The following is a 15,240-nucleotide window of genomic DNA, read 5'->3' as shown; positions in this document are numbered from 1 at the left end:
CTTAGATCTTCAAAACCACGCAATGGATTTTGATGCGATTTTTTACTAGATAGAGTGACTCAAGAGGAAGGTTTACCTATACATAATTATGTAGTGCGATGTCGGGGCGGGTCGCTAGTATTATTTAAAAACAAAGTCCTACACCGAGTCATAATATAACAAATCTGATGAAGTGTTTTACATGCGGTTTTCATCAATAGATAGAGTGATTCATATGGAAGGGTCTATCTTTCTGAAACAGATCGAAATTCATGCCAACGAAGACGTAACCATAAGCTAGTACCTACTGTAAAGATGAAGTATTATGTGGGTGTGCTTTTTAAGATCTATTTATTCATAATAATATGTTGTAATGTCATAAAATCTAATCTGATATTTTATGACGGTTGTTGTTAATTCTCATCCATCGATCACTCTCGGTCGTTACTGCTCTAACTGCCTTTCTACGTTGTATTGTTTCAGTAGGGCTGTCAATTACTATATTAGAGCTTACAACATGCTTTTATAAAGGCAATTGTTCCAAAAAGTGGTTAAAAAGACACAGCTGCAGCTTAGTGTTATTCAGTAATTCGGCTTTCTTTAAGCATGTAAATTAGAGTCAACTTTTTGATTTGGTATTATAAGATGACCAATTAAAACTTTATATGTTTTAACTGGTCACTGTTTGTATAAAATGCCATATTATTTTGGTGCTTAAACTGCTGGTATTTGGAGTCAGCCCTATTCACTCTTGCGCATACTAAATAGTACGCACAATAATGATCTTCTAACGATACAGACAGCAACAGTGTTACCTAAAATTTCTACATAAAAAAGATATTAAATTTTTGCCATTGTGGTTGCGACGAAGTAGAATAGAACCTCTCCCATTCTTCCCGTGGATGTCGTAAGAGCGGCTCAGCAAGCAATATGAGATAATCAGGTCTCCTCAACCCTTCTGGCCACCATAGCAAGTGTAAGTCTACCACCAGGGTACCTAATGTTACAAATTACACAGTAAGAATCGAATAATTGCTTTCTTCGTAATTATGACAATTCGTGTGTTAATTTGGTCGTCAGACTCTAAATTTTTACTATTCTTTAATAAGTTTAACTCGATGTAACGTAATGTGTATATNTTCTGCAATTTCTTAAAATTATCATACTTTCAAACTAGTTTGTTGAACTTTGATCTTTTCTTTCGATAGCCCAACTATCCCTTGTGATAAGGAAAAAAACTAGATTGAAAAGTATCCTCATTTGTAGAAATGGCATGAGAAAAAGTAATCGCAGGTGGCAATTTTCTAAAAATGCTCAAAAACTTAAAAATCTTGAAAACGGTGATATTTTTACTGGGGTCAAAAATAGACGTTAGGGAGATCATGGCGAGGCCTATCTATGGTTACAGGGTTATCCATTGTTTTTGGGACACCCTGTATTTATTGAATCAATATTCATATAGTTATCCCTTTTTATGTGATCTATACTATGACAAATCTACTTCTTAGCTTATCTCCTCTCTTCGATAGATATATTCTATTGCACAAGTGAAAAGATAGCAATCGAAGCATTTTATCAAATACACAAATCACAGAGGAATTTATGAATATGCGCACGAATTATTTGAACGTAATAGTCAATATCGCATGATCATTTTTTATTTATCTATTTATCATCCTCAGCCGTCAGTCAGTACTTTCATTTTTGATCACCACTGCAGGACGACCTTCTTTAATTACCAAAAGAAAATGGAGGATTTCGTCTCTTTCCCATAAAATTGCTGTCGCTAGACTACGCTGGTACTGCTGGTAGGGTTATGAGAAGATCAGAAGATCACGTGATTAAAAAGTGCCTTATTTCCATTGACACAAAAAGGAGGTAAAGAGGAAGAACTCAATCCACCTGGATGACGAATTGTGACTCCACAAACAAGACAGAATGAAATGGCGGCGCATGATTAGGAAAGCCGACCCCGCGTAACGGGATAAGGCAAGGCAACAGAAGAAGAAATGTAGGATTTGACCTACACTCCCCACGCTGGCCAGACGGGTTGGGGAGGCCTTATATTTGAAAACTAGCGGCCGCCCGCGACTTCGTACGCGTGAATCCCGTTTTTCCCGCTAATTCCCGTTCCCGTGGGAATTTCGGGAATTCCTTTCTTAGTGCACCTCTACGGTACCTAAGCTACGTCCCTTCCAAATTTCAAGTGCCTACGTTTAGCCGTTTAGGCTGTGCGTTGATCTGTCAGTCAGTCAGTCAGTTTCTCCTTTTATATATTTAGATTCTCTCTAAGTCACTTCTTTCACTTGTCTCTATATCTACGGGAAAAGTGGGTAGCAGAGGCCTATGTGACCATGTTTCCATGTATGCCTCTCCCATGCGACTCAGGAAGAGTGAAGGTGGTCCTATTCGGATCTACCGATATCACACGGTCATCTTATGACATCCATAATTAGTGATAGTTAAAACCATAGAGTCTCAGTCAGTAGATCATGATTTAGTCACGCCATTGAAGATGGGTTTGAATTATAACCAACATTAATCATAAAATCTTAGTCAAGTTGTTGTTACTGCCATATCTAAGAATATTTTTTTAAACTTTTTGTCTCTCATTAAGAACCTATTGTACTGAAAACTGTGATCTGGTTCTGAGAACACATTTTCTTCTGTATGCCTTATTATCTATTTCTAAGAAAATTCTGGAAAATTTACTTCATGACAGATTTTTATTTCACTAAAGTTGGTACTTTTAAAGTGTGTCTTACTTGGGAATTGAACCTGAAACCTGAGTGTGGAGAGAAGTCAACTGTCTAACCACTAATGCCCTCTATGCTTGCTTACCATCCATGTGTAATTAACACATACACACTTAGTTATCAGGGTAGATATAATATCACCTGCACGCTTTCTACTAGTGATGTGGTTTTCGTATCCGAATCTTTCGGTTACATGTACTAGTCTAAGATCCCGCTATACAACGACCTTCACCGAGATGCTTATTTGATGAAACATATTGTAGATACAATTTAACATGTCAATAATTATATTGCTTAAGGGTTGCCTAATAAATTTCAGTCCAGGATATGATTAATTAATCATTAAAAAAAGATTTTTTTTTAAATATTTCNCAGCAGCGCGGCGGCAGACAAGGTACCTGTTCGATTGTTTCTGTGTTTTGTTGATTGTGTTGTGCCTGGACGACACTGGGGAACTCATATTCGGATAAGCTATCGAAGTAGTTAACACATTCATTCATGCAAATCATTCATTAATTCATTCAAATTCATTCAAATAGTTTTTGGTATTAGTATAGCCTAGTGGCTAGAATCAACAGTTAATATTAAGCCGTTGCTTGAGCATTGAGAGGCGCCTCTAGAGTACTGTCAAGCTCCTGATCCCAGCTTTACAACACACGATAGAATGCGAAGTAATTCCTTTCTTTAAACTACTATATTATCTGTTAATTGGTCGTCAGACTCTACATTTTTATTGCTGTATCACACTATTATCCACATAAAGATATTTATACTATGTACAAGTTTAACTTTATGATGTGCACGTACGGTATTGTTTTTGTAGACCGTCCACACATCTGGCCTATTGTTACACTTTCGCCTTCGTCCCATCTCGCCGTGACTCCAAAGAATGGCGGACGCGAAAATGGCGTAACACCTTCATCTATCCCACGTTTAGAGAACTTAGCGTTTGGAAATGATTGAACGTCAGCTGCTCTACTGTGGTTTATTTATGAACCATATGTAAAGCAAAACATTAAATCTAAAACAATAAATGTTGCATTCCATCCGAAGAACGACAGAATTGCTTTTTGGAACTTGTAGAGTCGTTGTATCTTTATTGAATCAATATTCATATAGTTATCCCTTTTTATGTGATGTATACTATGACAAATCTACTTCTTAGCTTATCTCCTCTCTTTGATAGATATATTCTATTGCACAAGTGAAAAGATAGCAATCGAAGCATTTTATCAAATACACAAATCACAGAGGAATTTATGAATATTATGCGCACGAATTATTTGAACGTAATAGTCAATATCGCATGATCATTTTTTATTCATCTATTTATCATCCTCAGCCGTCAGTACTTTCTTTTGGTCACCACTGCAGGACGACCTTCTTTAATTACCAAAAGAAAATGGAGGATTTCGCCTCTTTCCCATAAAATTGCTGTCGCTAGACTACGCTGGTACTGCTGGTAGGGTTATGAGAAGATCAGAAGATCACGTGATTAAAAAGTGCCTTATTTCCATTGACACAAAAAGGAGGTAAAGAGGAAGACCTCAATCCACCTGGATGACGAATTGTGACTCCACAAACAAGACAGAATGAAATGGCGGCGCATGATTAGGAAAGCCGACCCCGCGTAACGGGATAAGGCAAGGCAACAGAAGAAGAAATGTAGGATTTGACCTACACTCCCCACGCTGGCCAGACGGGTTGGGGAGGCTCTTTCTATGATCTGAGGGGAGGCCTTATATTTGAAAATTCTCTCTAAGTCACTTCTTTCACTTGTCTCTATATCTACGGGAAAAGTGGGTAGCAGAGGCCTATGTGACCATGTTTCCATGTATGCCTCTCCCATGCGACTCAGGAAGAGTGAAGGTGGTCCTATTCGGATCTACCGATATCACACGGTCATCTTATGACATCCATAATTAGTGATAGTTAAAACCATAGTCTCAGTCAGTAAATCATGATTTAGTCACGCCATTGAAGATGGGTTTGAATTATAACCAACATTAATCATAAAATCTTAGTCAAGTTGTTACTGCCATTTCTCAGAATACCTATTTTTTTATTTATTTATTTATTTATTTATTCTAGAAGGCTGCTTGAAGGCTTACAGAAAATCCAACGCGCCAACAAGTTATAGGTACAATCGTGCAAATAATATCAATTAAAAATGTCAATATTGTGTACAATTGTCAAGTAAAACGATAACAAATCAGTCAAATAAAATCAAAAATTAAATACATAAATAATTGTCTTAGAATGTCATATTACCTACATAATAAGAATAAGTATCAAATATTATTATGTCCAGATNAGCTACCCCAATATCGTCGAATTGAGCAGACGTCCTTATAACAAACCCTAATATCTTATTTTAAACTGTTTGTCTCTCATTAAGAACCTATTGTACTGAAAACTGTGATCTGGTTCTGAGAACACATTTTCTTCTGTATGCCTTATTATTTCTAAGAAAATTCTGGAAAATTTACTTCATGACAGATTTTTATTTCACTAAAGTTGGTACTTTTAAAGTGTGTCTTACTTGGGAATTGAACCTGAAACCTGAGTGTGGAGAGAAGTCAACTGTCTAACCACTAATGCCCTCTATGCTTGCTTACCATCCATGTGTAATTAACACATACACACTTAGTTATCAGGGTAGATATAATATCACCTGCACGCTTTCTACTAGTGATGTGGTTTTAGTATCCGAATCTTTCGGTTACAATGTACCTATCCGTAAAAATATCCAATCAAAAACATTTTCATATAAAAATTAAATGTTATCGAAACGAAACCATGGCTTGTACTGTTGAAAAGTTAACAGATGTCATTTAGAGCCAGGTTTTCGCTCTAACTCTACAAGCCCTAACTACACAACTCTACACCTTACTCAATATGTTTGAACCCAAAAAGATGGATCAAACTCCAGTGTTTGTGATTTTTTCAGTGTTGTCCCGAAGTGGTGTTAGGGCTAACTATATTTGGGATGTATATGTATAAGTTCTCCTGCATACTAACTACATTTTTTTCGACTGTGAACATCTTCTTTCCTTCGGTTTACAAGTAACTTCTGTGTAATATCCGTATCATTCTCAGTGTTTCTACTGAACAGCACTAGTTTATTTCTATGCGCAAGCACTAATTGCAGTTAATATGTTGCACCGCAATAGCTGACAGTTTTCCGCTAATTAGGTACCCCCTCCTCACCCCACTGGTATTGTGTCAACTGTCATTAGAAGTCGCCGGACTGTGACTGATAAGTTTCTACTGATTATACATTAATTTGTACGGCTTCAGCCAAATTTCTATAAACCACTTAATTTCAAGCAAAGCAGTTTTAGGGGGAATCCGGGACCTTGGGCAAATTTAAAGCTGTCAGATTTAAAAACGCCGGAAAATAATATTTAAAAAAAGCGTGAAAAGAATTACATTTATAACTTTCGTTTATTTGATAATAATTAACAGACATAGCCTATTATACTTCTCTTCATTAATTTAAATTGGTGCTAGAGATACCGTTAAAAACTAATAAGTAATCTCTGATAAATTATATGATAGAGGGACAGGAAAACAGATATACCTAACAGAGCCTTATGGCATTATGGTCATTCTCGGTGGCACCCTTTGGGCATTTTAACTATTCAAATTAATAACAGAGGCTACGGCTAACTACAATATTGCTCATTAAATCCAACTGAAGTCTGAACTGATAGTAATCCACCACAATTAAAACAGCAAGTTCGGTATCAAACCATCGCAAAGGAATCGCTTATCTCTCCAGTGTTGCGCAGTTTCCTTTCTTTGTGTAATCGTCAGCTCATCAAGTTATATGCAGATTGCAGATGCGTTTGTTATGGTTACGCACTCGCAATAAATTATTGTGCAACGGAAAATTGTGATATACTTGATACGTAATTGATAAGAATCTATAGATTCGAAAAATCGTACATTAAAATAGATAATTACTCTTTAATGGAACTCGTAATCGCGCACGATGTTTTTACGCGTCTGTGGATAATTTTGTAACGGTACATAAAATCTATTCAAATGCAGGTGGAAATGCTTCAGTACCCTCAATATTACTTCAATTTGAATTCAAAGAGAGGTTTATACTTAAATGATAGAGACCAGCTCTCGAAGCGATAGAGAAAAAGTAAATGCCCAAATAATGGGAAAAAGGGCTAGGGAAAAGAAGAAGGAGTGTATAAAGTAAATGTCATTGTTCAAAGGATCAATGTCAAAGTTACTCGACTTTTAATTGTGTGAAAGATGGTCTACTCCAAGTGTCCTGTGGTAAACGTGATACACTTGCATTCAGTGCGGAACGCAGCCTTTCTCTGACATCTGCGCAGACTGAATTTGCCATCCTATTTGACCAAATGCTAGATAATTATAGGTAATTATGACATTATGTGTGGCAGGAAAAATATGTGTATGTCGCAGTCGGATTGTATAATCCGCCGTTTTACATTACCACTAGGCATTTTACATTGCAGCTCTGTTTTGTAATACGGCGGTTCAACGTTTAGGCGGATTGTCATTGCGATACATTCTTCAATACGGCGGCCCACGTTTAGCCGCATCGTACTACTATTTAGATTGTAGGGTGACCATACTTACAAAATAAAACAATGTTTAATGTTTGGGATATGATGTTCATCCACAATAAGGAAGCTAGATGTTAGTGCTTCCTTCCGAGCGGGTGTTGTGCTCGGGGACCAAGGTCCAATTTACACCATCTTGGTTTGTCTATACAGGGTGTCCCAAAAACAATGGATAACCCTNGATGCTGGCTTGTTGAAGACTGGAGCTGATGACGGAGTGGCGGAGATGGTGAGGATGGCGGAGGCTGATACCGAAGATGGTGGTGATGGAGGTTGCGTCTCACATCACGTCGGGGTCACCAATGTGGGATATGATGCTCGACCACAATAAGGAAGCTAGATGTTAGTGCTTCCTTCCGAGCGGGTGTTATGCTCGGGGACCAAGGTCCTTTTTACACCATCTTGGTTTGTCTATATATACTTGGCAGGATCTAAAACTCCGTCACCGCGATGCAGGTTTGTATGAGCGGCGGAGTGTGCCATAGTGAGGTAGTGACAGCGCCATCTGTTGGTCACTAGTTTTTGTAGTGGCGTCGCCACAAATGTATAGCCCGACCAGGAACATAAAAACCCTCGCCATGTTGCGGAAAACGAATGGTACTAATTTCTTTTAATGGCAACAGTAACTGAAAACTTCATTTTTCTTCTTTCTTTCTTTTCAGCCAAATGACGTCCACTGCTGGACAAAGGCCTCCCCCAAGGTTTTCCACAATGAACGGTCCTGCGCTGCCCGCATCCAGGCTCTTCCCGCGACCTTTACCAGATCGTCGGTCCACCTAGTAGGAGGCCTGCCCACGCTACGTCTTCCAGCCCGTGGTCGCCACTCGAGAACTTTCCTGCCCCAACGGCCATCGTCTCTACGAGCTATCCCGCCCACTGCCACTTGTCATTTTCACTTATATTATTTTCATACAAGATATCACAATAACATTTTAAAGAAGGATCATTTTTCCAGTTTTTTCCAAACTGTTTAGTTAAACATAGACATAGATTACAAGGTATTAAAAGTTTTCATATATGTTTTAAAGTTTTGGTTAAACATAGACATATATTACAAGGTATATATAATAAGGTTATTCGATTAAACATATCGATTCGACCTGTCGTCATAATTTATTTTGGGCAAATCGTTATTTTTTAAGAAATAATGTACCCGTTTTGATCCGACCTTAAAAGCCTCAGAAATATTTACAAAGGAAATGACACTTTTTGATTATTATGTACAAATCACTATTGAGATTGAATTAAAATGTAACTTTTTGTTTCAAAAGCAGTAGTTCAAGTTGATTTTTCTATGAAATTAAGCACCTTCAGAACCAATGTCTTGCAGATAATGATAGAATTTATCCTTCCAAGTAAGAAAAAAAACATAAAAAAAAATGAAGCTGATACGTAAATGTCACCTTTTGTTCCTAACCTCCTCAATTATGTTAAGGCCAGTAACTCATAATGGTTCGTATTAATCATTATCTAAATCTAAATATATTATATTTAACTCAAAGGTGACTGACTGACTGACTGACTGACATAGTGATCTATCAACACACAGCCCAAACCACTGCACAAATCGGGCTGAAATTTGGCATGCAGGTAGATGTTATGACCTAGGCATCCGCTAAGAAAGGATTTTACGAAACTCCACCCCTAAGGGGGTAAAACGGGATCCACGCGTACGAAGTCGCGGACGGCCGCTAGTCATTAATAAACATAATTTAGTTAGTTACTGAGTTCTAGTTAATTAAGTTAAAGTAAATAGGTATACCTAAGTATAATCCAAAATAAGGTTATTCACATATTCAGGTTCACAAAAGAACGAAAAGTTTTTGCAAGACACGTTAAACCTAAGTATTTGGATAGCTGATTAGAATTTGCATTATTTAGGTAGGTATTCTGTGTTCCCGTTTTGTAATGTAGCTCTAGCTTAGGTCTTATTACGCCATAGAGTAAGGCGTGGTCCCCATAAAGTGGACCGACGGCAAATGCCACAGAAATCCACCTGACCTTTCACTAAAGGACTGAAGTAACACCACTACTGAGAAATCGTTTTGTTTAGATCTTATCGCTTGTAGTTTATAGAATAGGTACTGACAAAACTCTTATTAGTTATCGTAGATAGGTAGGGTACCTAATATTAAAGAACTTGCCCGTTTTCACCATCAATCCCCAATTTTTAAGTGACCCCTAAGAAAACAAAATTCCTGTTATATGTTACCATAGGGGTCACTTAAAAATTAGGGATTGATTGCGAAAACGGGCATAAGATAAGACTACTAAGCAGATATTTAGGTGACCAGTTTATAATGAGATTGAAAGTATTTTAAAACAGTGGACAAAGCATTGAAATTATTTACAGTTTTGTTTATAAAATAAAATAGATTCTTTAATAATGCTTAGCAAAGTGGGGGCGGGTATGCCTTTTAGTAGATACTTATATAAATTCTGAAACTGAATCTGATAACGCACTGCAGTCCTGGGGGCGTAGTGTGAGTTTACGTCAAACGCATTCGATATCGCCAGAGTAAATACAAATGAGTAGGTCATCTTCTCAGATCATAGAAGTGATCCCTTTCTATGATCTAAGGTCATCTTCATAGAAACGCACCGAGCGCGGTTTGTATGTGAGCGCGCGCCAATACGTATGCGGCGCGCACGGTACAAACCGCGCTCGGTGCGTTTCTATGAAGATGACCTACTCATTTGTATTTACTCTGGTAACGCCCCCTGATTCGAAAAGTATATTTAGGCTGAGTAACACCACCTAATCTTATAACTAACTAAACCATAATCGGTGTTTTTTGTATGGAGTTTGACAGACTTTTGACGCTTGTTATTAAAATAAGATCGTGCAACCTACTTATGGTTAGTCGATATCCTTTATTCCCATCTACCCCCTTCGGGCTTGCCACCGAGGTGGTGATTGGCACCTATTTACTCATCGGACTATAACATTGTTCAAATTTACACCACCTACGTTTGATAACCGGTNTGGATAGGTTTCGAGTTCTGATCCTGGAGGCGGACCGACATTGTGGCGTTTTCGTACAAGCCCTTCAGCGCTTCGATGTATCTATAGTCAATTTGGCACCGTTGGAGAGACTGTAGCACTGCCCAGGTCTCGATCGAGTCGAAGGCTTTTTCATAGTCCACAAACGCCAGACAAAGTGGCTTTTAGTAGATACTTATATAAATTCTGAAACTGAATCTGATAACGCACTGAATCCTATGGGCGTAGTGTGAGTTTACGTCAAACGCATTCGATATCGCCCCCTGATTCGAAAAGTACTTATATTTAGGCTGAGTAACACCACCTAACCTTAACTAAACCACAATCGGTGTTTTTTGTATGGAATTTGACAGACTTTTGACGCTTGTTATTAAAATAAGATTGTGCAACCTATGGCTAGTCGATATCCTTTATTCCCATCTACCCCCTTCGGGCTTACCACCGAGGTGGTGATTGGCACCTATTTACTCATCGGACTATAACATTGTTCAAATTTACACCACCTAGGCTTGATAACCGGANTAACCGGTTGATCAGCTGAATAGAATCTCATGTCAAGTGATGATACGTGCCTAACAAAACAATACGTGCTATCTATCATACAAACTTCAACAGACTTAAGATAAGTGCAATGAGGGATATCATTTTTATATTTAACAGTTGGCACCCCTGGCGATTGACAGAACCTTACTCTACAGTGGCGCCATCTTTATGAGTGCAAATGCGATAGTCCTCCTACCACTTTAGCACTCACCAGATGGTGCCACTGTCTTCGCTACTAGCAAGTGACAGGACCTTACTCTACAGTGGAGCAAACTGGTGAGCGCTAAAACGATAGCTCTCATTGCAAAATTTGAATGCTGGCTCTTTCCTTGCACAAAGGCTCACTTAGTATTGCTATCCAACGAGGAAATTCAGCCAGCAACATTGTTGCCTCGCGGACACACTTTTATTTTATTTTTTTTAGTATTTTTTTGTTAAGAGTTAAGTTTGCGTGAGTTGAATACATAAATCATTGCAACAAGTAAATTTATTTTTATTTTTTCATTTCACCTTTTATGTAGAAGGAAAATTCATTTTAGTTTTTCAGATTCGTGCTTAAAAATACAAAACTTAAAATGTGTAACGGTTATGTATAGGCACATAATAATAATACTTCATATAGGTTTAATTAACAAAGAACGACTTCACTATTACTTACATAGTTACCAACTAATACTATTAATTAAAATCACATAATATCAGCATCATGATTTTTGAAATAGAAAACAAAAAGATTGAATAACTCTACAGCTTGTGTCGCTCAAACGTGAGATATTGTTATCGAAACAACACGATTAGATTAATGTATTTGATTGACACACTCTACATATACCTAAATATGTTCAAAACTAGAAGAAATCGGATGAAACCACATATACCTAGTTGGTACCTACGCTACGTCATAGTAAAAATCGTTTAGAAAACAAAGAACAGATTTGCCACGTTTCTGTTCGAAAATCTGAAAAATTAACAAAGAGTGCAAACTGTTCCTTATCACATAAGCCCCTCGAAGGCCAACAGATTTTATGTCCTCTAATAAAATGCACTTACATATTTCGTAGAGCTGATCCTCCTCACTCGGTTGATCGGCTTCTTCTGCGCTCGCCTGTACTTATTCAAGTCTGCCTTGCTCACGTCCACAGCAGCCCCCTGGTCCTCCAGCACAAACCAGTCTGTCACGGACCCCCTCCTCACTGTCCTCACCCCTCCACTCTCACGTTTCACACTCAACACTCGCGACAACTCCACCTTAAAGTCCTCACTGATCTCACTAGCTTTGTTCACTTGCAACACTTTCGGCGACGGCAACGTGCTGAACGAAGAACTCTTCCTCTTTTCAGCTACTGGCAACACCTCGCCAGACTTCGTGTACGGCTCACTGTCACTCAGATAACTCTCACTGAACATTTCCACTGCTTTCTCGAAATCGTTCATGATGTCCTGCACTGATTGAGACTTGAACATGTTCACGACTATGCCACTGGAAGCCGACGTTCCAATTGACATGCTAGAATTGTTGGTAGACGATTCTGAAGCTGGAAACTCCTTGATGCTCTTCAGGAATACTCCATCATCGTTATCGTAGTACACATTAGAAGGGAAATCTAAACTGTCATTCGATTTCCAGTCATCCAGAGAGTCGGAACTGCCGAAGACGTAAGATATGCTCGTCTTTAAGGTTCTTTTAGACTTATCTGGCTTTTTCTCTACTTCCTCCTCCAAAGCCCTTGGAAGAAACTCGAAACTCTTACTTCGTATGTAAAGCCTAGAATGACGAGTGTTCTTCTTTTCGTTGTTCGTGTCTTTCTTTTCGTTATTCGTGTCTTTGTTTCCAAATATCCAAAAACGCTTGCTGCTCCTGTTTTCATTTTTGTCGATCTTCGGTGATCTGTCACCATGGTTGCTGTTCTTTTCCAAGTGCTGGTCGTCTTCGGTAATTGTTTTGATTCTGTGTTTCTCCATTTTGTCTTTATCTTTTCCAAACCGTCCGATTCTTGAGAGTCTATGACGGAAGCTGAATGATTTCTTTATTGTAGGGACGGTCTCCTCATCGGAAGATGAAGCGGGGGTTTGGGCTTGCTCGGATTGGGGCGAGTCGGGTATGACGGGGAGGCAGGACGTGAGGAAGCTGGGTTGTCTGACCACTGCGAGGTCTTTTGACTGTCCCCGGACCGGGACCAGGGTTTGAGGCCGGAGCTTGCGTGGCAGCTCTCCGAGGAGCCCCCGCTCAATGAGCTGCAAGTTCTCCGCATTGAGTTTCCTGAGCACGTCGGGCCTCTTGACTAGGGGCTTAGGTTTATCGTCCATGGTGACATTTGTCATCACCGTATCACGGCGTAGTGGCGACTGCCAGCTATCAACACTTAACGGTATCAGTGATAAGGTAGATAACGCGTCCCCCGTATTTATTTGCTGTCTTTTGACTGCATGTGAGCGGAACAAATATATCAGTGTGTGTTTAACAGTATTACACTATGCATTTCCAAAGTAAAACTTCATTAAGTAGCGCTATTGTTTTGCTCTATTATCTTGGTGGCTTTTGTTTATTCTATTGCATTACAATTGAACACGTTATTGGATTGTTATTTTATAATGCCAGGAATCTCTTCTCCAACACACGTCATGACACACCTGAAAATATCGACTTTATCAGATAAAAGTAGATAAAAATGAGTTTTAGAGAAATTCTTGCTTATTTTGTCAATCTATTTTACCAATATATTTTAATAAAGTATATACCTACCCAACTAAATGTGTAAGTAACATAAAAGCGTACATAATTTTTTAACTTGTTAACAACAGGAAGTGTGAACACATGACTTCGAGTGGAAGTATAATTTGCCGATAATTTTCAACTTCAATCAGTATGAAAACATATAATTATTGACACGCTACTTAGAACTCACTTCCTCGCTTAGTAAATCGGACATGATATTATATCTTTTGTTGAAAATATAAATAAGTAATGCGTAACTACAGTGTGAGTCACGTTAAAGTGTACATATGAAAATAGATGAAACTAGACCTATTTTTATCGACAAAAAAGAGGTCAAAAAATTTTTGAGATTTTTTTTTTATTTTTATAGAATTTTTTTTCTTCAAATTACTTTTTGTAATGAAAACGTCATAACTTTTAAACTAAGCGGTATATCCTGATAAAATAAAAACAGTAATAATGCTAAATAACAGGCAATACTAAAAAAATACATAAAATATACAAAAAATGCCAACAAATAATAAAAAATGATACTTTTTGAAAAAAATCTGCTTAAAAATTCGTATTTTTTTGGTTATTTGATAAATTTCTCAAAAAAATGCCCCTATAACAGATGGTTTTAATTACTTTTTATTATTCTTTATCGTATTATTTTTGTAAAACCAAAAATCGCATGTCTCTATCCCTATCACAACATTTGCTATGATCGTTTGAACAAAGGCCTGCCACCACATTTTTCTCCGCTACAGGTAGAGACAATTTTAATTTTAACTAAAATGCTTATTTTACTTCGAAATCTTTTGTTTTTATTTGAAATCAAACTTGTCTTTATCAAAACTACAAATCTAGAGTCACTTTCAGTTTCGTCGTTAACGAAGCGTTGAATGGCGCGCCCGGAGAGGCTTAGTTCAAACGATCATTGCAAACGTTGTGATAGGGATAGAGACATGCGATTTTTGGTTTTACAAAAGTAATACGATAGAAAATAATAAAAAGTAATAAAAACCACCTGTTATAGGGGCATTTTTTGGAGAAATTTATCAAATAACCAAAAAAATACAAATTTTTAAGCAGATTTTTTTCAAAAAGTATCATTTTTTATTATTTGTTGGGATTTTCTGGGTATTTCATGTATTTTTTTAGTATCGCCTGTTATTTAGCATTATTGCTGTTTTTATTTTATCAGGATATACCGCTTACTTTAAAAGTTATTTCGTTTTCTTTACATTAAGTAATTGGAAGAAAAAAAATTCTATAAAAAATTAAAAAAAAAAAATCACAAAAATTTTTTGACCTCTTTTTTGTCGATAAAAATAGGTCTAGTTTCATCTATTTTCATATGTACACTTTAACGTGACTCACACTGTATAAAGCAGGTACAAATACTTACTCAGATATATTTCGTTATTGTAAATCTAAGTGTTAGACATAGACAATTTTGGCGTGACTTTAAACAGCATCCTCTTATCTAAAAATTAAGGTCTAGATATCAGACTTCATTCTTTCCTTCATCAAAGAACAACAAATGTCTGACTTTGATCCTTTTCTGTGGAATCAAAGTTCAAATTGTTTTATGATTACTAAGATTTACGTTGTGCTGGATATAGATAGATATTTTGGAAGGTACATAAATTA

The 15,240-nt window shown here is 37.4% G+C and overlaps 1 protein-coding gene across 1 annotated transcript in view; it reads right to left on the bottom strand.

The window, feature by feature from the left end:
- LOC114360851 (uncharacterized) overlaps nucleotides 1-13,234 on the bottom strand; it is a 143,556-nt gene extending 130,322 nt beyond the window's left edge. The window contains exon 1 of the mRNA XM_028315678.1: nucleotides 11,940-13,234. Coding sequence (XP_028171479.1) covers nucleotides 11,940-13,211 — 1,272 coding nt within the window. The 5' untranslated portion in view covers nucleotides 13,212-13,234. The remainder of the gene's footprint in view (nucleotides 1-11,939) is intronic.
- Nucleotides 13,235-15,240: the final 2,006 nt, after the last annotated feature.

The sequence above is a fragment of the Ostrinia furnacalis genome, unplaced genomic scaffold, assembly GCF_004193835.3.
Source record: "Ostrinia furnacalis isolate ACB-3 unplaced genomic scaffold, ASM419383v2 OfSCF5188, whole genome shotgun sequence".
NCBI classification, from domain to species: Eukaryota; Metazoa; Arthropoda; class Insecta; order Lepidoptera; family Crambidae; genus Ostrinia; species Ostrinia furnacalis.
This window is presented reverse-complemented; position numbering and strand designations above follow the sequence as displayed.